General features: G+C 45.1%; 1 protein-coding gene across 3 annotated transcripts in view; it reads left to right on the top strand.

Annotated features, from left to right (window-relative positions):
* Positions 1 to 26,041, top strand: part of LOC109897344 (protein shisa-8) — an 85,999-nt gene that overhangs the window by 48,820 nt on the left and 11,138 nt on the right. For all 3 annotated transcript variants that reach the window (XM_031827560.1, XM_031827559.1, XM_031827558.1), the window contains exon 3: positions 21,624 to 21,740. In XM_031827560.1, coding sequence (XP_031683420.1) covers positions 21,624 to 21,740 — 117 coding nt within the window. The remainder of the gene's footprint in view (positions 1 to 21,623; positions 21,741 to 26,041) is intronic.

Below are 26,041 nucleotides of genomic sequence, written 5' to 3'. Positions count from 1 at the left end.
TCTGATGGGCTCTGGCGACACACACACACTCTGGGGGATAGCATGATGGAGAGCTTGTGTCTTCCACCTCATCTGTAGCTTTAGCTCTGCACATTTGCCCACAAACTCACATCAGGTCTACAATTAGCCAGAACACGTCCGTGAAGCTCACAGCTCAAAGTACGGTAGCATGCTCCAGTCATGGCGACAGCATGAAAGGTTGACAACTGCACTATCAAACATCCATGACCTTACATAGACAGACGCTCCCATGCATACATGACACACAGAGACATGGATACACGGCATCATTTCACCAGGGACTGTATGAGAATTACAAGTAAAATCAAATCAAATTGTATTAGTCACATGCACCAAATACAACAGGTGTAGACCTTCCATTGAAATGCTCACTTACGAGCCCCTAACCGACAGTGCAGTTTCAAAAAATATGGATAAGAATAAGAAATAAAAGTAACAAGTAATTAAAGAGGAGCAGTAAAAAATAACAATATATACAGGGGGGTGCCGGTACAGAGTCAATGTGCGGGGCACCGGTTAGTTGAGGTAGTATGTATATGTTGGTAGAGTTAATTAAAGTGACTATGCATAGATTACAACAGAGAGTGGTAGTGGTGTGGAGAGGGGGGGGGGGCAATGTGAATATTCTGGGTAGCCATTTGACAAGATGTTCAGGAGTCCTATGGCTTGGGGGTAGAAGCTGTTTAGAAGTCTCTTGGACCTAGACTTGGCACTCCGCTACTGCTTGCCATGTGGTAGCAGAGAGAACAGTCTATGACTAGGGTGGCTGGAGTCTTTGACCATTTTCAGGCTCTTCTTCTGACACCGCCTGGTATCAAAGTCCTGGATGGCAGGAAGCTTGGCCCAAGTGATGTACTGGGCTGTTCGCAATTACCCTCTGTAGTGCCTTGCGGTTGGAGGCCGAGCAGTTGTCATACCAAGCAGTGATGCAACCAGTCAGGATGCTCTCGGTGGTGCAGCTGTAGAACCTTTTAAGGATCTGAGGACCCATGCCAAATCTTTTCAGTCTCCTGAGGGGGAATAGGTTTTGTCGTGCCCTCTTCACGACTGTCATGGTGTGTTTGGACCATGTTAGTTTGTTGGTGATGTGGACACCAAGGAACTTGAAGCTCTCAACCTGCTCCACCGCAGCCCCGTCGATGAGAATGGGGGCATGCTCGGTCCTCTTTTTCCTGTAGTCCACAATCATCTCCTTTGTCTTGGTCACGTTGAGGGAGAGGTTGTTGTCCTGGCACCACACGGCCAGGTCTCTAACCTCCTCCCTATAGGCTGTCTCGTTGTTGTCGGTGATCAGGCCTACCACTGTTGTGTCATCAGCAAATTTAAAAGATGATGTTGGAGTTGTGCCTGGCCGTGCAGTCATGAGTGAACAGGGAGTACAGGAGGGGGCTGAGCATGCATCCCTGAGGGGCCCTTGTGATGAGGATCAGCGTGGCGGATGTGTTGTGTTGTTACCTGCCCATACCACCAGAATTACAAGTGGTAGTGTCAGGACATTGTCAACAATTGTATTACTAAATGTAATATTAGGTTTATCTATTTTGTTCAGAATACAAACATAGCTTCATCTATGACTGTCAAATTGTATTCTACATAAATGAGTTTGATTTGTTGTACAGACTTTGTGAGATCTAGTGATCTTTCGGAAACCATGACACTGTGTCATTCTTTTTAGATGTGTGTGTTTGTGTGTGTGTTCTTTCTCTGTGGTGTTGTGTGTGTGAATGTGGCTATGAGAGGCTAGATGTGTGTGACAGTGACATAATTGTTACTATGGAGAAGCAATTGCCAGCAGGGGGAAAGGCCCTCACTAACAAGCAAGGGGCAATAGGAGGAAACAAACACTACTCGACTAGAGGGATACCCCACACACAGACACCACATATCACTGTCATCTACCATTAAGCATCAAATTACATCACAACAAAACCTTTCCAACTCACTGCCAATGAGATGAGCCAAAAGGCAAGGGAGAGCTGACAGCTCTTATATAACAATATACCACGTTCACAATTTACACTGTGACCACTAGACAGCCCATTTGAACAATTTGTGTACTAGAAAACCATCATCACCACCAACAAGTTGTGTAGTAGGCCTTACATAGGGTACTGCAAAACTCTCTCTAGTCCACTTTACACCTCTCCACCCTGAGTACTTTCCTTTGCCTTCAAAGGTCTGGCTAGTAATATTTAATATAAACATGAATATGCATACTGACTGCTCTTTCTTCTTGTGTGAACCCATGAATAATGAATTAACAGCTCAATGTTTCTTGCTTGTAGAACTTCTAGAAGATTAGGAGGAAGCATGTCCTCTTGAGTCTTTTTGCCCTGAAATGACTCTCTCATTATCCTCTATTAAAGTATCTGTCGCCAAATGATGTTGGCATGACATCAAGTAGCCTTTTGACATTCATCTAAAAAGATAGATTATTTCTGTCTGAAACTGACTGCGTTACCCTTAGGACTCTGTGCTACTTAGGCTAGCTAGCCTACTTGTCGGTGTAAACAGGGTTAGCCCAAGAGCGTGGGCCTTTTTGCACTCTAGGGCACATGAAAGTCCTTCATCAATAATTGATTAATACCCTGCAGTTACCTACCTGCCTTGGCCTTGCGACATACATCCTGTGTATACTAAACGGCCGGCAGATGGCGCTATTATTCCTTTTACGTCGTTTGTCATCTGCGTCCAACTGGAATGTATGCAGCTGGTTATACACTCATGTCCCCCGGCAACCGGCTCGTACATAAAACATCCTCCATTCAGGCTGCAAGGGCGTACTAAAAGAAAATAACTGTTTGCCACCATCATACTAACTTTAGAGTGGCTAATGCTACTTCCTGATGTTGCACATGGTGTTCAACCGGCGGTAAACAACATACTGCTTCTACTTGATTGGCTGAACAAATCAAATCAAATCAAATCAAATCAAATTGTATTTGTCACATACACATGGTTAGCAGATGTTAATGCGAGTGTAGCAAAATGCTTGTGCTTCTAGTTCCAACAATGCAGTAATAACGAACAAGTAATCTAACTAACAATTCCAAAAAAACGACTGTCTTATACACAGTGTAAGGGGATAAAGAATATGTACACAAGGATATATGAATGAGTGATGGTACAGAGCAGCATAGGCAAGATACAGTAGATGATATCGAGTACAGTATAACATATGAGATGAGTATGTAAACAAAGTGGCATAGTTAAAGTGGCTATTGATACATGTATTACATAAGGATGCAGTCGATGATATAGAGTACAGTATATACGTATGCATATGAGATGAATAATGTAGGGTAAGTAACATTATATAAGGTAGCATTGTTTAAAGTGGCTAGTGATATATTTACATCATTTCCCATCAATTCCCATTATTAAAGTGGCTGGAGTTGAGTCAGTGTCATTGTCAGTGTGTTGGCAGCAGCCACTCAATGTTAGTGGTGGCTGTTTAACAGTCTGATGGCCTTGAGATAGAAGCTGTTTTTCAGTCTCTCGGTCCCAGCTTTGATGCACCTGTACTGACCTCGCCTTCTGGATGATAGCGGGGTGAACAGGCAGTGGCTCGGGTGGTTGATGTCCTTGATAATCTTTATGGCCTTCCTGTAGCATCGGGTGGTGTAGGTGTCCTGGAGGGCAGGTAGTTTGCCCCCGGTGATGCGTTGTGCAGACCTCACTACCCTCTGGAGAGCCTTACGGTTGAGGGCGGTGCAGTTGCCATACCAGGCGGTGATACAGCCCGCCAGGATGCTCTCGATTGTGCATCTGTAGAAGTTTGTGAGTGCTTTTGGTGACAAGCCGAATTTCTTCAGCCTCCTGAGGTTGAAGAGGCACTGCTGCGCCTTCTTCACGATGCTGTCTGTGTGAGTGGACCAATTCAGTTTGTCTGTGATGTGTATGCCGAGGAACTTAAAACTTGCTATCCTCTCCACTACTGTTCCATCGATGTGGATAGGGGGGTGTTCCCTCTGCTGTTTCCTGAAGTCCACAATCATCTCCTTAGTTTTGTTGACGTTGAGTGTGAGGTTATTTTCCTGACACCACACTCTGAGGGCCCTCACCTCCTCCCTGTAGGCCGTCTCGTCGTTGTTGGTAATCAAGCCTACCACTGTTGTGTCGTCCGCAAACTTGATGATTGAGTTGGAGGCGTGCGTGGCCACGCAGTCGTGGGTGAACAGGGAGTACAGGAGAGGGCTAAGAACGCACCCTTGTGGGGCCCCAGTGTTGAGGATCAGCGGGGAGGAGATGTTGTTGCCTACCCTCACCACCTGGGGGCGGCCCGTCAGGAAGTCCAGTACCCAGTTGCACAGGGCGGGGTCGAGACCCAGGGTCTCGAGCTTGATGACGAGCTTGGAGGGTACTATGGTGTTGAATGCCGAGCTGTAGTCGATGAACAGCATTCTCACATAGGTATTCCTCTTGTCCAGATGGGTTAGGGCAGTGTGCAGTGTGGTTGAGATTGCATCGTCTGTGGACCTATTTGGGCGGTAAGCAAATTGGAGTGGGTCTAGGGTGTCAGGTAGGGTGGAGGTGATATGGTCCTTGACTAGTCTCTCAAAGCACTTCATGATGACGGATGTGAGTGCTACGGGGCGGTAGTCGTTTAGCTCAGTTACCTTAGCTTTCTTGGGAACAGGAACAATGGTGGCCCTCTTGAAGCATGTGGGAACAGCAGACTGGTATAGGGATTGATTGAATATGTCCGTAAACACACCAGCCAGCTGGTCTGCGCATGCTCTGAGGGCGCAGCTGGGGATGCCGTCTGGGCCTGCAGCCTTGCGAGGGTTAACACGTTTAAATGTCTTACTCACCTCGGCTGCAGTGAAGGAGAGACCGCATGTTTTCGTTGCAGGCCGTGTCAGTGGCACTGTATTGTCCTCAAAGCGGGCAAAAAAGTTATTTAGTCTGCCTGGGAGCAAGACATCCTGGTCCGTGACTGGGCTGGATTTCTTCCTGTAGTCCGTGATTGACTGTAGACCCTGCCACATGCCTCTTGTGTCTGAGCCGTTGAATTGAGATTCTACTTTGTCTCTGTACTGGCGCTTAGCTTGTTTGATAGCCTTGCGGAGGGAATAGCTGCACTGTTTGTATTCGGTCATGTTACCAGACACCTTGCAGTGGTTCGCGCTTTCAGTTTCACACGAATGCTGCCATCAATTCACGGTTTCTGGTTAGGGAATGTTTTAATCGTTGCTATGGGAACGACATCTTCAACGCACGTTCTAATGAACTCGCACACCGAATCAGCGTATTCGTCAATGTTGTTATCTGACGCAATACGAAACATCTCCCAGTCCACGTGATGGAAGCAGTCTTGGAGTGTGGAGTCAGCTTGGTCGGACCAGCGTTGGACAGACCTCAGCGTGGGAGCCTCTTGTTTTAGTTTCTGTCTGTAGGCAGGGATCAACAAAATGGAGTCGTGGTCAGCTTTTCCGAAAGGGGGGCGGGGCAGGGCCTTATATGCGTCGCGGAAGTTAGAGTAACAATGATCCAAGGTCTTTCCACCCCTGGTTGCGCAATCGATATGCTGATAAAATTTAGGGAGTCTTGTTTTCAGATTAGCCTTGTTAAGATCACCAGCTACAATGAATGCAGCCTCCGGATAAATCGTTTCCAGTTTGCAGAGAGTTAAATAAAGTTAGTTCAGAGCCGTCGATGTGTCTGCTTGGGGGGGGATATATACGGCTGTGATTATAATTGAAGAGAATTCTCTTGGTAGATAATGCGGTCTACATTTGATTGTGAGGAATTCTAAATCAGGTGAACAGAAGGATTTGAGTTCCTGTATGTTTCTTTCATCACACCATGTCACGTTGGCCATAAGGCATACGCCCCGCCCCTCTTCTTACCAGAAAGATGTTTGTTTCTGTCGGCGCGATGCGTGGAGAAACCCGTTGGCTGCACCGCTTCGGATAGCGTCTCTCCGGTGAGCCATGTTTCTGTGAAGCAAAGAACGTTACAGTCTCTGATGTCCCTCTGGAATGCTACCCTTGCTCGGATTTCATCAACCTTGTTGTCAAGAGACTGGACATTGGCAAGAAGAATGCTAGGGAGTGGTGCACGGTGTGCCCGTCTCCGGAGTCTGACCAGAAGACCGCCTCGTTTCCCTCTCTTTCGGAGTCGTTTTTTTGGGTCGCTGCATAGGATCCACTCCGTTGTCCTGTTTGTAAGGCAGAACATCAGGAAGTAGCATAAGCCACTCTAGTATCGTGGTGGAAAACTGTGTTTTATGAAGAGTACACATATTTCTCATGTTTTTTCATTGTGTTTTTGAGAGTCTCCCCTTTCCATAAAGTGGAATAATAGTTTTTAGGCCAAACCGTTCGGACCCTATAGATGTTTTTGTGAGAAGACCGATTTTTGGGATGTCTCATGGTCTGACAAACACCACTGTAGCTCGGCCACCTTCCACCGCAGATGTGGACAGTCGACATAGGTGGATGTGATGGGTTGAGACGCAACCCATAAAGAAAAATGATATCTCAAAATTAAATTGACGGATTTTGATGGGGATTGAAGCACAGGTGTGTCAATAGACTCTTAAGGATCTGTAATATTGTAATGTATAGCCTGGGCTACTTCTTGCAATCCCTAAATTAAGTCCCTGTTCCTGTTGGAATAATTGTCAAAAAATATGTTGAAAGGCTAAAACATTAAAATAACAATACTAGGCCCTCTTTGTCATCTCTTACTAATTCATCCCAAAATGAAAAGGTGTTTCTCAAATTTCAATAAAATATTTATCCAGCCAAAAGAAGGGAACCTAATAAGAGGCTGTTGCGTAACTGGGGTTTCAAGTTCTTCTGTATAAACTGTCTGTAAGTGAAGCTTGAAATGATTGTGCAATTCAATTACTTATTTTGAATTATTCAGTATTTTGAACTTAAAAGGGACCAGAGGTTTGGTGTGTTGTTACTTTCAGGGTGAATTATGCATCACAAGGGATTTATAGATAGATAGATAGAGAGAGAGAGAGAGAGAGAGAGAGAGAGAGAGAGAGAGAGAGAGAGGGCAGCAGACTCACTTGATACAAAGGAAATTCTATCTGGGAGAGATTCACTGGAAAGTCTGGTTGAATCAACTATGTTTCCACGTCATTTCAACAACACATATCTATGTGATGATGTTGAATCCACTTGGAAAACTGATTGGATTTGCAAAAAGTCATCAAAATAAAGGAATTTAGTTTTCACCCAACATTTAACCTAAATTCAATGTCATAGAGAAATGTTTTGCTGATTTCATGTTGAATTCACATTAGTTGACAAACTGACGTCTGTGCCCAGTGGGAAACACTCAACCACGTCATGTATTCAGACAAGCACATTATCTTACTCACAAACAGTGACAGGATCTTAGGAAGTTAGATCGGTGGCCAGTTTATTAGGTATACCCTATTAGGTACATATAGTACCGGGTCGGACCCCCCTTTGCCTACAGAACAGTCTGAATTCGTTGGGGCATGGATACGTTGCTCAATTGGTATCAAGGGACCTAACTTGTGTCAGGAAAACATTCCCCAAACCATTACACCACTGCCACCAGCCTGTACAGTTGACACCAGGCAGGATGGGGACAAGGACACATGCTAAACCTGACTCTGCCATCAGCATGACACAACAGGAACTGGGATTTGTTGGACCAGGCAATGTTTTTTTTTGGTGATCATGTGTCTCCACCGGAGACACTTCTTCATGTTTTTAGTTAATAGGAATGGAACCCGTGTGGTCGTCTGCTGCAATAGCCCATCCGTAACAAGGACTGACAAGTTGTGTGTTCCGAGATGTCACTCTGAACACCACTGTTGTACTGTGCCGTTATTTGTCTCCTTGTGGCCCACCTGTTAGATTGGACGATTCTTGCCATTCTCCTTCGATCTCTCATTAACTAGCTGTTTTCGCGCACAGTACTGCCGCTGACTGCATGTTTTTTGTTGTTGCACCATTCTCTGTAAACCCTAGACACTGTCGTGTGTGAAAAGCCCAGGAGGATGGCCGTTTCTGAGATTCTGGAACTGGTGCGCCTGGCACCGACGATCATACCACGCTCAGAGTCACTTAGGTCACTCATTTTGCCCATTCTAACGTTCAATCAAACAGTAACTGAATGCCTGTATGCCTGCTTTTTATAGCAAACCATGGCCACGTAACTCACTGTCTTCAGGAGCGAACTATTTTCATGAATGGGGTGTTGTACATAATAAACGGAATGTATATATCAGATGTACCAGTGTAAAATGAATTGGTTGCTTTGTAGGTCTACACATGAGAATAGCCTTGCAACTAACAATGTACACAACTTGTGTGTTGTGCACATTGTTAACTGTAGTACAGAAAGATATCTCAGCACAGCCCAACACTGATGACTTTTGACTCGCAATGGTGCACTGAGGGGGAATTGACTTTAATAGACCATAATTCAGCAAGGCGTGTGTTTGTGTGTACATGAGAGAAGGTAGGTAGAGGGGCCTTTTAAATCACTAAGCTGGGCTGGACTGTGCTGACCACAGCAAACCCATTGTCCTGGCTAAGCCTTCAATTCAGTCTTCCTCTCAGGTGGAGAGACAGAAAGGAACTGAAAGAAAGAAGAGATATAGAGTAAGATAAAGAGAAGGAAGTGGCAAATATAAATCCAAAATGGATGGTGTTAAGAGATAGATGGGAGGGGTTGAATGGAGCTGAAGGGTGGGACTAATAACAAGATAACCAATGTAAAACATACAGGGTCTGTAAAATGTATATAGGTTCAACTCTTGTGAAATAGCACAGTTGCAAGTAGAAATCAAACTGGATGGATATCAGAAATAGAGGAAGGCCAGGACTAAAAACAACCAAAATATAACTATTGTAAAATAGATTGTGTCTGTAAAATGTGTATAAGCTGGAAGTAGAAGACTAAGTGTTATTGTTTATTAGTTTACTCCCATTGTTTTAACCTTTATTTAACTAGGCAAGTCAGTTTAAGAACAAATTCTTATTTACAATGACGGCATACCAGGGAACACTATGTTAACTGCCTGGTTCAGGGGCAAAATGACAGATTTTTACATTAGGGATTTGATCCTGCAACCTTTTGGTTACTGGCCCAATGCTCTAACCACTAGGCTAATTGCCAGGTGGTAGGGTTTGGAGGGAATAATAAATGAAGGTATATATAAAAGAAGTGTGTATATGTATATATACAGTTGAAGTCGGAGGTTGTAGTCATTAAAATTCATTTTTCAACCACTCTGCACATTTCTTGTTGACAAACTATAGTTTTGGCAAGTCGGTTAGGACATCTACTTTGTGCATGACACAAGTCATTTTTCCAACAATTGTTTACAGACAGATTATTTCACTTAGAATTAATTGTATCACAATTCCAGTGGGTCAGAAGTTTACATACACTAAGTTAACTGTGCCTTTAAACAGCTTGGAAAATTCCAGAAAATTATGTAATGGATTTAGAAGCTTCTGATAGGCTAATTGACATAATTTGAGTCAATATGAAGTGTACCTGTGGATGTATTGCAAGGCCAACCTTCAAACTCAGTTCCTCTTTTCTTGACATCATGGGAAAATCAACAGAAATCAGCCAAGACCTCAGAAAAAATTGTAGACCTCCACAAGTCTGGTTCATCCTTGGGAGCAATGTTCAAACGCCTGAAGGTACCACGTTCATCTGTACGAACAATAGTACGCAAGTATAAACACCATGGGACCACGCAGCCGTCATACTGCTCAGGAAGGAGACATGTTCTGTTTCCTAGAGATGAACGTACGTACTTTGGTGCGAAAAGTGCAGATGCTGGAGGAAACAGGTACAAAAGTATCTATATCCACAGTAAAAACTAGTCCTGTATCGACATAACCTGAAAGGCTGCTCAGCAAGGAAGAAGCCACTGCTCCAGAACCACCATAAAAAAGATAAACTGTGTTTGCAACTGCACATGGGGACAAAGATGCTCTCATGCATGCCTCAGTGTTGCTTGCATCGAAGTGAGCATAGAAGTGATTTAGCTCGTCTGGTAGGCTTGTGTCACTGGGCAGCTCGCAGCTGTGCTTCCCTTTGTAGTCTGCTTCCCTTCATAGTCTGTTTGCAAGCCCAGCCACATAAGATGAGCGTTGGAGCCGGTGTAGTATGATTCAATCTTAGCCCTGTATTGACGCTTTGCCTGTTTGATGGTTCGTCGCAGGGCATAGCAGGATTTCTTGTAAGCTTCCAGGTTAGAGTCCCACACCTTGAAAGCGGCAGCTCTACCCTTTAGCTCAGTGCGAATATTGCCTGTAATCCATGGCTTCTGGTTGGGGTATGTACGTACAGTCACTGTGGGAAAGACGTCCTCGGTGCACTTATTGATAAAGCCAGTGACTGATGTGGTGTATTCCTCAATGTCATCGGAAGAATCCCGGAACTTGTTCCAGTCTGTGATAGTAAAACAGTCCTGTAGTTTAGCATCTGCTTCATCTGACCACTTTTTTATGGACCGAGATACTGCTTTAATTTTTGCTTATAAGCAGGAATCAGGGGGATAGAGTTGTGGTCGGATTTACCAAATGGAGGGCGAGGGAGAACTTTGTACGCGTCTCTGTGTGTGGAGTACATGTGATCTAGAATTTTTTTCCCTCTGGTTGCACATTTAACATGTTGATATAAATTTGGTAGAACTGATTTAAGTTTTCCTGCATTAAAGTCTCCGGCCACTAGGAGCGCCGCTTGGGTGAGTGGTTTCCTGTTTGCTTATTTCCTTATACAGTTGACGGAGTGCTTTCTTAGTGCCAGCATCTGTCTGTGGTGGTAAATAAACAGCCACAAAAAGTATAGCTGCCATTTCTTCCGGCTAAATGTCTACAGACCCGTAGCACTCACCTCCGTAGCCATGAAGTGCTTTGAAAGGTTGGTAATGGCTCACATCAACACCATTATCCCAGAAATCCTAGACCCCCTAATTTGCATACCGCCTAAACAGATCCAAAGATGATACAATCTCTATTGCACTCCACACTGCCCTTTCCCACCTGGACAAAATGAACACTTATGTGAGAATTCATTGACAACAGCTCAGCGTTCAACACCATAGTACCCTCAAAGCTCATCACTAAGCTAAGGATCCTGGGACTAAACACCTCCCTCTGCAACTGGATCCTGGACTTCCTGACGGGCCGCCCCCAGGTGGTGAGGGTAGGTAGCAACACATCTGCCACGCTGATCCTCAACACTGGAGTTCCCCAGGTGTGCATGCTCAGTCCCCTCCTGTACTCCCTGTTCACTCACGACTGCATGGCCAGGCACGACTCCAACACCATCATTAAGTTTGCAGACGACACAACAGTGGTAGGCCTGATCACCGACAACGATGAGACAAAGCCTATTCCCCCTCAGGAAACTAAAAAGATTTGGCATGGGTCCTGAGATCCTCAAAAGGTTCTACAGCTGCAACATCGAGAGCATGGTTGGTTGCAGTGACTGGTTGCATCACTGCCTGGTATGGTAATTGCTCGGCCTCCGACCGCAAGACACTACAGAGGGTAGTGCGTACGGCCCAGTACATCACTGGGGCTAAACCGTCTGTCATCCAGGATCTCTAGACCAGGCGGTTTCAGAGGAAGGCCCTAAAAATGGTCAAAGACCCCAGCCACCCCAGTCATAGACTGTTCTACTACCGCATGGCAAGCGGTACCGGAGCGCCAAGTCTAGGACAAAAAGGCTTCTCAAAAGTTTTTACCCCCAAGCCATATGACTCCTGAAAAGGTAATCAAATGGCTACTCTGAATATTTGCTACTCTGAATAGTGTTCCCCCCAACCCCACTTTTACGCTGCTGCTACTCTCTGTTTATAATATATGCATAGTCACTTTAACTATACATCCATGTACATACTACCTCAATTGGGCCGACTAACCAGTGCTCCCGCACATTGGCTAACCGGGCTATCTGCATTGTGTCCCACCCACCACCGCCAACCCCTATTTTACGCTACTGCTACCCTCTGTTTATCATATATGCATAGTCACTTTAACCATATCTACATGTACATACTACCTGAATCAGCCTGACTAACCGTAGTCTGTATGAAGCCTCGCTACTTTTATAGCCTCGCTACTGTATATAGCCTGTCTTTTTACTGTTGTTTTATTTCTTTTTTTTGCACTATTGGTTAGAGCCTGTAAGTAAGCATTTCACTGTAAGGTCTACACCTGTTGTATTCGGCGCACATGACAAATAAACTTTGATTTGATTTGATTTGAAGACTGTACTTTTTGGAGAAATGTCCTCTGGTCTGATGAAACAAAAATAGATCTGTTTTGCCATAATGACCATCGTTATGTTTGGAGGGAAAAGGGGGAGGCTTGCAAGCCAAAGAACACCATCCCAACCATGAATCACGGGGGTGGCAGCATCATGTTGCTTTGCTGCACGAGGGACTGGTGCACTTCACAAAATACACTGCTCAAAAAAATTAAGGGAACACTAAAATAACACATCCTAGATCTGAATGAATTTAATATTTTTATTAAATACTTTTTTCTTTACATAGTTGAATGTGCTGACAACAAAATCACACAAAAATTATCAATGGAAATCAAATTTATCAACCCATGGAGGTCTGGATTTGGAGTCACACTCAAAATTAAAGTGGAAAACCATACTACAGGCTGATCCAACTTTGATGTAATGTCCTTAAAACAAGTCAAAATGAGGCTCAGTAGTGTGTGTGGACTCCACGTGCCTGTATGACCTCCTTACAATGCTTGGGCATGCTCCTGATGAGGTGGCGGATGGTCTCCTGAGGGATCTCCTCCCAGACCTGGACTAAAGCATCCGCCAACTCCTTGCGAGACATGATGTCCCAGATGTGCTCAATTGGATTCAGGTCTGGGGAACTGGCGGGCCAGTCAATAGCATCAATGCCTTCCTCTTGCAGGAACTGCTGACACACTCCAGCCACATGAGGTCTAGCATTGTCTTGCATTAGGAGGAACCCAGGGCCAACCACACCAGCATATGGTCTCACAAGGGGTCTGAGGATCTCATCTTGGTACCTAATGGCAGTCAGGCTACCTCTGGCGAGCACATGGAGGGCTGTGCGGCCCCCCAAAGAAATGCCACCCCACACCATGACTGACCCACCACCAAACCGGTCATGCTGGAGGATGTTGCAGGTAGCAGAACGTTCTCCACGGCGTCTCCAGACTCTGTCACGTCTGTCACATGTGCTCAGTGTGAACCTGCTTTCATCTGTGAAGAGCACAGGGCGCCAGTGGCGAATTTGCCAATCTTGGTGTTCTCTGGCAAATGCCAAACGTCCTGCACGGTGTTGGGCTGTAAGCACAACCCCCACCTGTGGACGTTGGGCCCTCATACCACCCTCATGGAGTCTGTTTCTGACCGTTTGAGCAGACACATGTGGCCTGCTGGAGGTCATTTTGCAGGGCTCTGGCAGTGCTCCTCCTGCTCCCCCTTGCACAAAGGCGGAGGTAGCGGTCCTGCTGCTGGGTTGTTGCCCTCCTACGGCCTCCTCCACGTCTCCTGATGTACTGGCCTGTCTCCTGGTAGCGCCTCCATGCTCTGGATACTACGCTGACAGACACAGCAAACCTTCTTGCCACAGCTTGCATTGATGTGCCATCCTGGATGAGCTGCACTACCTGAGCCACTTGTGTGGGTTGTAGACTCCGTCTCATGCTACCACTAGAGTGAAAGCACCGCCAGCATTCAAAAGTGACCAAAACATCAGCCTGGAAGCATAGGAACTGAGAAGTGGTCTGTGGTCACCACTTGCAGAACCACTCCTTAATTGGGGGTGTCTTGCTAATTGCCTATAATTTCCACCTGTTGTCTATTCCATTTGCACAACAGCATGTGAAATGTATTGTCAATCAGTGTTGCTTCCTAAGTGGACATTTTGATTTCACAGTAGTGTGATTGACTTGGAGTTACATTGTGTTGTGTAAGTGTTCCCTTTATTTTTTTGAGCAGTGTAGATGGCATCATGAGGATGGAAAATTATGTGGATATATTGAAACAACATCTCAAGACATCAGTCAGGAAGTTAAAGCTTGGTGGGTCTTCCAAAATGGACAATGACCCCAAGCATACTTACAAAGTTATGGCACAATGGCTAAAGGACAACAAAGTCAAGGTATTGGAGTGGCCATCACAAAGCCCTGACCTCAATCCTATAGAAAATATGTGGGCAGAACTGAAAAAGTGTGTGCGAGCAAGGAGGCCTACAAACCTGACTCAGTTACACCAGCTTTGTCAGGAGGAATGGGCCAAAATTCACCCAACTTATTGTGGGAAGCTTGTGGAAGGCTACCCTAAACATTTGACCCAAGTTAAACAATTTAAAGGCAATGCTACCAAATACTAATTGAGTGTATGTAAACTTCTGTCCCACTGGGAATGTGATGAAAGAAATAAAAGCTGAAATAAATTATTCTCTCTACTATTATTCTGACATTTCACATTCTTAAACTAAAGTGGTGATCCTAACTGATCTAATACAGGGAATTTTTACTAGGATTAAGAGTCAGGAATTGTGAAAAACTGAGTTTAAATGTATTTGGCTAAGGTGTATGTAAACTTCCGACTTCAACTGTATATTTGTGTGGGTATGTATGTATGTATGTATGTATGTATCTATGTATGTACGTATGTATGTTTATATATATGTGTGTGTGGGTATGTGTATGTATACATATAGATACATATATTTACCACAAAAATATAAGGGGGGTTGGAAATGATGCATACAATTACATTGATGGAAGCAACAATCTATCCGCATTATTAAAGTTGATCCACCCCTTAAATGTAAAAAAATTACAATTAAAAATAGAGAAATTAAAAGACAAAAATAACAACATAAATAGAGAAGGAAGTGGGGAGTGGTAGTGAGAGTGATAAAGAGAGAGAGAGCGAGTTGGATAAGACAGTGTGATGTGAAAAGAGGATAGAGTGAGAGCGTGAGAATGAGCAGCCAAACACATCCCTTTAAAGCTTTTCACGTGAGCACAACAGATGGCCCAATGCACGCTCCATCACAAGTACAGGCAGGAAGGGTACTTAGCGCTCTGGAAATTACAATCTTCTCATGTTTAAATAGGGAGGGCTTACTTCAGCTGCCAAACCCAAGCCACATTTGTGTGACTTTAAATTGAGTAATTTCAGTATACAGAAAGGGAGAGTCTAATGATAGTAACATATGTCTGTGTGAGAAAGAGAGTGATTTCATTACTTAAGTTTTAGTTGTAAGATTAGAGAACTAGGCGTGTGTGTGTGCTTGAGAGAAAGAGAATGTGTCTCTGTGAGAGAGAGACAAAGTGTGTACAGTATGTATGTGAGTGTGCTCACACATGTGAGTGTGAGACACTGTGATTTCAGTGCCCCAGATGTAGTTGAGAGGAGAGGCAGGGTAATTTTGTCACAGCACAGGAGTTCACGGCTAGGTGTATTAATCTGCAGTGTAAGGGCATGCGAACGCTTTTAGGGCTAATCAGCTTACTGCACCAAACTGCACTAGAGGGAGAGCTATAGGGGGAAAGAGATCTGTGAAGCTGAACAAGAGAGGCAGGGAGTGAGAGAGAGAGATTGAGAGATATAGAGGGGGTAGATGAAAAGAAAGACAGGGAGAGATGAGAGTGGGGAAGAGGAAGAGAGAGATGGAGAGTGGGGTAGAGGAAGAGAGGTGGAGAGTGGGGTAGAGGAAGAGAGAGATGGAGAGTGGGGTAGAGGAAGAGAGATGGAGAGTGGGGTAGAGGAAGAGAGAGATGGAAAGTGGGGTAGAGGAAGAGAGAGATGGAGAGTGGGGTAGAGGAAGAGAGAGATGGAGAGTGGGGTAGAGGAAGAGAGAGATGGAGAGTGGGGTAGACTGAGGAGAGAGAGAGAGGGATGTGTTTAAATTAAGTGAAGCATATTTTCTGTTTATTGGAGAGGGGGGGGGGGGTCCTCTCCATTGCTGCAACATGGCAGAACAGACTGCCTGTGACAGATGTCTCTCTTACCACCACTTTCTCTGTCTTTTTAACATCCTCCCTGTGGAGTTCTCCATTCTCTCTCCCTCTCTCTCTCTCTCTCTCTCTCTCTCTCATGCTCTCCCTCTCTCTCTCCCTCTCTCTCTCTCTCTCTCCCTCTCATGCTCTCCCTTTCACTTGCTTGCCTGCTCACACTCTCATCTTTTCTCATGAAGTGTAAAATGCCTCTTGCTCTGCGATATCAGTATTTAATCTATTGATGGTGCAGTCTCTCGCCCCCTACTCTGTCTCTGTGTTTCAGAGCCATATCAGTGGCAGCTCTGCTGAAGCCCTTGCAGCACTAGGGCCCTTTGAAGTTCAGCCCTGCTGAATTAGGCCATCGCCCAGCAGTGTACTGCACACCAGCTCCGACTCATTCACAATGTGTACACACACACACACAAATCCAAATCTCTCCCTTGCACTCTCTCTCTGTCTTTTCTCTCTCCCCCTCTCTCTCCCTCTCTTTATTTTTTCTCTCTATCTCTCTCTCTCTCTCTCTCTCTCACACACACACACACACACACACACACACACACACACACACACACACACACACACACACACACACACACACACACACACACACACACACACACACACACACAATTTGAAATTCATATCAACATACAAATCCTTATTCGCAGAGACACTCACACTCATACCCACATCAAAACCGTAAACTCTCTTTACACATTGTTCTGTGTGCACATACTCAAGGAACCTACGCAAAAACTTCGTAAAGAAAAAAAACGCTCTCATATCCGTGAATATTCAACCCCATCATTGCAGCACAGATGGCCATCACACACAGTGTGGACACAGTGTCCAGCTCTGTCCACACCACGACTACCACCACCACCACCACCCCATGTCACAAGCACATAACCCTGTGGTCAAACTGGACAGAAGCCAAGGATTTTTTTTCATCAATGCAATTAGTTGATTTTTTTCTCTCTAGTTCTTCCCCTCTCTCTCTCTTGGCCTCTCCTCTTTCCACTGCTGATTAGTCAGTTAGAGTTGGATTTAACAGCATAACGGCAGAGTCATGTCTTAAGTGTAAAACTAAGAGTGACTCAATAATTCATGCCTTCTGTGAATGCTCTAAAGTCCTAAAGTATTAGAAAGTTAGCTGTCAGTAGTATTACAATGTAAATGTACTTTTAATCTCAAAAAAATCAAATAAAAAAAAAAGATACAAAAGAATACTGAAAAAGAGTTGGATTTAACACCAAGCTGGGAAGACTCCGAGTGGGGCATAGCTCTGGCCAGCCAGACAGTCACATTACATTCCGGAGTTCTGAGGCGGAGGGGAAAGGGATTCCGATGGAATCTTTGTGAGAGACAGAGCTCATTAGGGGTGCCAGCTCAGATGACCGCTGGGATTGCAGAGAGACGGGCCCCTCTTGAGAGGGAGAACTGGTGGGAAATGTCCTGCTCGCCAGAATCAAACGCTTCACAGCTCATCAGCCAGGGAGCGAGTAAGCCTTGGTGGCCGGAGCCAGTTTCACTTTTTTCCTTGGGGTGGAGTGGAGTGTAGAGCAGTGGTGCACTGTGGCACGAAAGACAGTTAATTTTCCGCACGGCTCACTCAGCGTGTCATAATCACATATCAATTACACGGGGACGTGAAGATACATTTCTAATTCAATCAGTCAACTTCAGTGTCATCCTTCCCTCGCCGCTCTTTTCTACCGCTCCTTTTATCTCCTGCATGGTTTCCATCGATGTGATACATAACGTGGCTCGGACGATTCAGACCCCATCCAGGGCGACGGTATTGCTCTGTGTTTGGTAACTTTTCGTGCCACTAAGTGATCTAGGCATAACAATGCCTTCCAAACATGTTGTACATTGTTACATAATGACCTGGAAGCACACATGGTCCACTTACAAAAAGTCATCATTCTATCTATTCATTGAAATGTGAAACATATTTAGTGACTATTTTAAAATGTCCCCACCAGGGTCACACACAACAGCCATGTACAGTAGCTATATAAGCTTTATATAACTTAAATGAGCATCCAATGACTAGTAACCTTTCAGAGAGTCTGACAATTATGTGTGAATCAATTATATTCTGAGTTGCAAAGATGCATCTAAAGTGGCACAAACATTTAACCCTTTGTCACCCTCTGGTGCTTACATTTGGGCAACTGTCCGTCATCTCAGGTCAGGTTGCTGTTGTTGTCACGCTAGCTAGCTTCCTCTCTCGTCATTGGCCTGAACACCAGCATCACCTCACTGGATTGGTGAACCTGTTAAAACTTGATGACTGCGGGGTTCCATTTCAGTGCTGTGAAAATAGGAGAGGGCCAGAGTGAACAAGCCTCTGACTGTCACATTTGTTCAGTGTACACTATCGGTCAAACGTTTTAGAACACCTACTCATTCATGGGTTTTTCTTTAGTTGGATTATTTTCTACATTGTAGAATAATAGTGAAGACATCAAAACTATGAAGTAACACATATGGAATCATGTAGTAACCACAAAAGTGTTACTACAAAACCACCCTTTGCCTTGATGACAGCTTTGCACACTCTTGGCATTCTCTTAACCAGCTTCATGAGGTAGTGACCTGGAATGCATTTCAATTAACAGGTGTGCCTTCTTAAAAATGTATTTGTGGAATTTCTTTCCTTCTTAATGCATTTGAGCCAATCAGTTGTGTTGTGACAAGGTAAGGGTTGGTATACAGAAGACAGCCCTATTTGGTAAAAGACCAAGTCTATATTAGGTCAAGAATCTCAAATAAGCACAAAGAGAAACTACAGTCCATCATTACTTTAAGACATGAAGGTCAGTCAATATGGAACATTTCAAGAACTTTGAAAGTTTCTTCTAGTGCAGTAGCAAAAACCATCAAGCGCTATGATAAAACTAGCTCTCATGAGACCGCCACAGGAATGGAAGACCCAGAGTTATCTCTGCTGCAGAGGATAAGTTCATTACAGTTACCAGCCATAGAAATTGCAGCCCAAATAAATGCTTCAGCTGTCCCCATAGGAGTTCAAGTAACAGACACATCTCAACATCAACTGTTCAGAATCAGGCCTTCATGGTCGAATTGCTGTAAAGAAACCACTAGTAAAGGACACCAATAATAAGAAGAGACGGTGGAAATTTGTTCTTGGTCTAGAGTCCAAATTTGAGATTTTGGTTTCAACCGCTGTGTCTTTGTGAGACGTGGTGAGGGTGAACGGATGATCTCCGCATGTTTATTTCCCACCGTAAATAATAGAGAAGAACAACATAAGATGTTACATTAAATAAATACATAAATAAAATTGTCTTCCATAGCTTAAGATGAACGGCAGTTCGGAAAAGGAAGTATCTTAAGAGGAGGGAACATAGATGGTACAGCCAGGCAGGGAGGTAGAGACATCTGACAGACACAGAGCTCTTCATCGGGAACCTAGTCGTCTTCGATAGTCACAGCTCCTCCTCCGTAGATAGACTAGATCGTCCAATAATGAAATGTAGCACCCACCTGGGTGATGCTTCAGCGACTGTAAAAGCTCCAGTAAAACGGTGTTGATCTGGTGTTGCTGCATCATTCCAATCATATTAGCTAGATGTGACATAATCAGTCCTGCAACTCCGTGGGTCACCACCAGATATTACAGTTAATCTATCAACAAGATATTAAAAACAAAAAAATATGTACAATCTAAATATACCATAGGGAATATTTAAACAATGTGTTGTAACTGAATGTCTAGAATTATAACAATATTCAAAATTCTAAAAGCATAACTCTCTGAAAGTATGGCTCTGGGCAGAGTTTCCATCTGCATGTCGATGCTCTGCATGTGTGTAGCACAACAAACCATCCGGCCTCACACCGCCACGGGGTAGATAGAGAGGCGGTGCTCATGCACGCCCAATGAGCGCCACATCCGTGACTGCAACCACTGGGCCACATTAGCGTCCTTAACCCCCCATTCACTGTGACCCAGGGGGCACCACTGTGGGGGTCTGGTTGAATGAGGGTTAATGTCAGGTCACAACAATTTTGACACGGTATACTTATAGCTAGTACTGTACAGTGGGCTTGTTGTGTGGTTGTGTTGTGATTGTAGTTCCTGTCAAAACACCTTTGGGAAACCTCTTGTGTTCCACGTTGAACCCTCTGTGGAACGGGTTGTACATGGAACCCAAAAAAGTTATACCTGGAACCAAAAGTGGTTATTCAAAGGGTTCTCCTGTGGGGACAGTCGAAGAACCATTTAAGTTCTAGATAGCACCTTTTTTTCTTGTGTAGTGGAGGATATTTGACCGCCTCAATATTACAAAGGACAGTGTGGTCACATGTTTTTCTCAGCATGCATCCTTATCTTCACCAGCCCCCACTATGCACAGAGTAGATGCATAAATATACAGGTCATTAAGCATTACTCATACACATGATGGTACACATACTGGTACACATGGTTGTACACATGGTGGTACACATGATAGTACACATACTGGTACACATGGTTGTACACATGATGGTACACATACTGGTACACATGGTTGTACACATGGTTGTACACATGATGGTACACATACTGGTACACATGGTTATACACATGGTGGTACACATGGTTGTACACATGGTTGTACACATGGTGGTACACATGATGGTACACATACTGGTACACATGGTGGTACACATGATGGTACACATAGTGGTACACGTGGTGGTGCACGTGAGAGGGTGCACATGATGGTACACATGGCGGTACACTTTGTGGTACACGTGGTGGTACACGTGGCGGTACACATGGCGGTGCACGTGACGGTACACGTGGTGGTACACATGATGGTACACGTGAGGGTACACGTGATGGTAAATGTGATGGTGCACATGGTGGTACATATGATGGTACACATCCGGGTACCCATGGTGGCACATGTGATGATGCACATGGTGGTACATATGATGGTACACATGATGGTACACATGGTGGTACACTTTGTGGTACACGTGGTGGTACACGTGGCGGTACACATGGCGGTGCACGTGAGGGTACCCATGATGGTACATGTGATGGTACACACGGCGGTACATATGACGGTACACATGAGGGTACCCATTGTGGTACATGCGATGGTGTACATTGTGGTACATATGATGGTACACCTAAGGATACCCATGGTGGTACATGTGATGATGTACATGGTGGTACATATGATGGTACACATGATGGTACACATGGTGGTACACATGATGGTACACATGAGGGTACACATGATGGTACACATGAGGGTACACAAAGTGGTACACACGGTGGTACATATGGTGGTACACAAGGTGGTCTCTGTCAATTTCTATCAACTGTGTATCTTCAATACCAAGTGTTGGGACTAATTGGAGGGTATCAGCAGCTCATTCACTCTTCCTTCCTTCCTTCCTTCCTTCCTTCCTTCCTTCCTTCCTTCCTTCCTTCCTTCCTTCCTTCCTTCCTTCCTTCCTTCCTTCCTTCCTTCCTTCCTTCCTTCCTTCCTTCCTTCCTTCCTTCCTTCCTTCCCCTCTCTCTCTCTCTCTCTCTCTCTCTCTCTCTCTCTCTCTCTCTCTCTCTCTCCCTCCCTCCCTCTCACTGTCTTTCAGATCACAACCACCTGAATAACGCTGCCCTCTCACCCCTGGGTCCAGCGATGGCACTCTCCCACCCTCACAACAACCTTGGTCTGGGCTTTAACAAGTGCGCCTCCCTCAAGGCTGTGGGTAAGCAACGCACCGCTCACTACAGACATCCTTTCACATACACTGTCTATCAACAGACCAGTTCACATAGACAGAAATCAACTAAAACCTATCCACTCATGCAAACATAAATAATATAGACATATTTTATGCATTTTATATTTGGATATTTCTACATATGTGCATTTGAAGAACTGCTGTCATTATTACGTGAGACACCATGCCTGTGATACTCAATCAATCAAATGTATTTATAAAGCCCTTCTTACATCAGCTGAAGTCACAGTGCTGTACAGAAACCCAGCCTAAAACCCCAAACAGCAAGCAATGCAGGTGTAGAAGCACGGTGGCTAGGAAAAACTCCATAAAAAGGCCAAAACCTAGGAAGAAACCTAGAGAGGAACCAGGCTATGTGGGGTGGCCAGTCCTCTTCTGGCTGTGCTGGGTGGAGATTATAGCAGAACATGGCCAAGATGTTCAAATGTTCATAGATGACCAGCAGGGTCAAATAGCATGTCCGGTGAACAGGTCAGGGTTCCATAGCCCCTTCCTGTATGTTAATGTATATCATAAACTGTGTAGTTGGTGCCCTATAAGCCTCTAGGTTATTTCACTTATTATTTTCTCATAAATGGAACAGCCAGCCGTATGGTCCTGCGGACACACACATGCGTATGCACAAATACACACACACACACACACACACACACACACACACACACACACACACACACACACACACACACACACACACACACACACACACACACACACACACACACACACACACACACACACATAAACAAAACACTTGCTGATTGGCCACAGTTATGACAAAACATTTATTTTTACTCTTGTAATTATGTTGGTAACCAGTTTATAATAACAGTAACGCACTTCAGGGTTTTGTGGTATATGGCCAATATACCATGGCTAAGGGCTGTTCTTAGGCACGAAGCAAGTCAGAGTGCCTGGATACAGCCCTTAGTCGTGGTATGTTGGCCATATACCACACCCCCTTGGGCTTTATTGCTTAATGCCTATACTTTGCTCTAAAAAACATGTGTAACTGTGTGAAACATTAGAAAAGCATGTGTGAGTAATCAAGTAGAGCAGGGCAGCCAAACCCCTCTTCCTGGAGATCTACCGTCCTGTGGGTCTTCAGTCCAACCCTCTTCCTGGAGATTTACCGTCCTGTGGGTCTTCAGTCCAACCCTCTTCCTGGAGATTTACCGTCCTGTGGGTCTTCAGTCCAACCCTCTTCCTGGAGATCTACCATCCTGTGGGTCTTCAGCCCAACCCTCTTCCTGGAGATCTACCGTCCTGTGGGTCTTCAGCCCAACCCTCTTCCTGGAGATCTACCTTCCTGTGGGTCTTCAGCCCAACCCTCTTCCTGGAGATCTACCTTCCTGTGGGTCTTCAGTCCAACCTAGGACAGTAGGACAGTAGATCAGTAGACCTAGGACAGTAGATCTCCAGGAAGAGGGTTGGGCAGCCCTGAAGTAGAGGGTGTATATTGTATATGAACAACAATGATGTTACTCCCACACATCATCCACTGCCCTACTCTATCATGACTAACTCATTAACCCACATACTGATGCTACTACATATCCCCCAAGACACATATGGAACACAGACACATGTGGAACACAGGCACATGTGGAACACAGACACACGGTGCAGTAACCCTGCCTGTAGCTCAAGCACAGGCAGTCAGGATAGTGAGTGACATGACTCCCTGTTGAGGGACTGAGAGTGTGTCTGGATGGGTCAGAGCCGTCCCCTTTGGCTGGCCCCATGGCCTCACACACAAAAGCACACACTCACACACACTTATAGTACACTGACCCCAACACACACACGCACACACACACACACACATGCATTCTGGCCCCTACACACACACATGCATACTGATGCCACACACTCACACTCACACACACACACACACACACACACACACACACACACACACACACACACACACACACACACACACACACACACACACACACACACACAAATATACACACACAACCGTACATGATTGTATCTGATCACTCTGGAAATACAAGGACACACTGATGCTTATTTGGAAAGACAGCACGACACAGACATGCTTGCGCCATGAGATCATTGCATGTCATTAGAACTGCTCACTAGCCCTTCCTATTCTAAAACCGCTAATGGCAGGGATGGAGGAGTCCACTTCATTATGCTGCTCACTGAGTAAATAAGTGTAAATGCACCAAAGGACCGTCAATAGAAAAGACACTAGATTCATATGACGTTGTCATTGACATTTGCAGTAAAATACTTAAATTAACATTTTAATCCGAATGTGATGCAACACTCTTTTTCTCCATACGTGGTCATATTCCTTTCTGTTTGATGAAAGCACATTTTATAATCCCCAACCCTTGTCACCAGGAGGACCCTAAACCGAATACGTATGTGGATGACTTGGTCCGCTCTTTAATGTAGTCACTTTTAAACAGCATTCATTTTTTTGAGCTACTCTACAAACCACACAGACACTATACCCACCACACACACACTCTACACACACTCACACACACACATAGTTGTAGGTTGTACAGACAATGGCGTGGCTGCCATCCGTGGTGCCAGCTGGGGCACGGGTCCTGTGGCACAGCAGGTTGGCATGCCGGCTCATCGGGCCGTTGAGAAGGGCCCACCTCACGGCTGGTGCATTACCACGGGCAGTTGCTTTGTATTTACATCTCTGCATCTCATTTGAATCCATTGATTTTAAGTGAGGGGAGTCTATCTACACCTCTAGGGTATTTTACTTGTTATTTCCTCATGAATGGAGCAGACAGCCGTATGGTCCTGTGGACACACACATGCCTAGACGCACACACACACACACACACACACACACAGACACACACACACACAAATGCTTGCAGATGGCCACAAAAGCAGAAAAGCAGGTTGATGCATGAGAATCTAAACAATGTTAATGAAACATGGAAAGACATTGAGGTGCAGACACATACAAACGCTCACACAGACACTCACAAATGCTCACACAGACACTCACAAATGCTCACACAGACACTCACAAACGCTCACACAGACACTCACAAAAGCTCACACAGACACACTCACAAACGCTCACACAGACACTCACAAAAGCTCACACAGACACACTCACAAACGCTCACACAGACACACTCACAAACGCTCACACAGACACACTCACAAACGCTCACACAGACACACTCACAAACGCACACACAAACACACTCACAAACGCTCACACAGACACTCACAAACGCTCACACAGACACACTCACAAACGCTCACACAGACACACTCACAAACGCTCACACAGACACACTCACAAGCGCACGCAAAGACACAAAGGCGCTCACACAGACACACTAACAAGCACACACACAGACACACTCACAAGCGCACACACAGACACACAAGTGCTCACACAGACACACTCACAAGCGCACACAGACACACAAGCGCTCACACAGACACACTCACAAGGGCACACACAGACACACTCTTAAGGGCACACACAGACACACTCTTACACACTCATAAGGGCACACACAGACACTCATTAGGGCACACACAGACACACTCATAAGGGCACATACATACACACTCATAAGGGCACACATAGACACACTCATAAGGGCACACACAGACACACTCATAAGGGCACACTCACACACAGCAACTCATTTGGGATATAGGCTTAGCCCTCTCATCTCTTCACACGTGATTGTAACCCCCAGCAAGCCAATAAACAACACGGCACGTCACCACTCACTGTGTTGGCAAAGTCATTGAGAGGACAGAGTGTAGTTCAGCGGCTTTGGCTCAGGCGTCAGCCAACTTCTGCCAGGTGTACCAGCAGGTCCTTGGACCAGGATGTAGTTGTTGCCCTGTATCTTAATTAAACACTAACGACCTGAGAATTTCTGATAGGGCACAAAGGGGTAGTGCGAAAAAGTGATGGAGAAGGCGAGAAATGGACAGAGAGGGCAGCGAGGCCTCGTTGCCGGTCCCCCGCCTTCAGCGCATATGCTCTCTCACCGTGCACTTCCTGTGCCGTCGGCCGAGAACGGCAGTGTTTCCCCGTGACAAAATGCATGCTGCTGCAACCCCGAGGTCACTTTCGTGCAAATTTTTCTTAGCAAGCATGGTAGTAGTTGGATAGCATGAGTTTCGAGCATCACTAGTAAAGATAAAGAGATAACATGTCGGTCTAGTCTGGTTGTTGTCATTTTTTAAATGTGGCTAATTACAGCACACCCCTACTTGGCCTCAAA

The sequence above is a fragment of the Oncorhynchus kisutch genome, linkage group LG6 (genome assembly GCF_002021735.2).
Source record: "Oncorhynchus kisutch isolate 150728-3 linkage group LG6, Okis_V2, whole genome shotgun sequence".
Taxonomy (NCBI): Eukaryota; Metazoa; Chordata; class Actinopteri; order Salmoniformes; family Salmonidae; genus Oncorhynchus; species Oncorhynchus kisutch.
The sequence above is the reverse complement of the archived record's forward strand: the minus strand, read 5'-3'. Positions and strand labels throughout refer to the sequence as shown.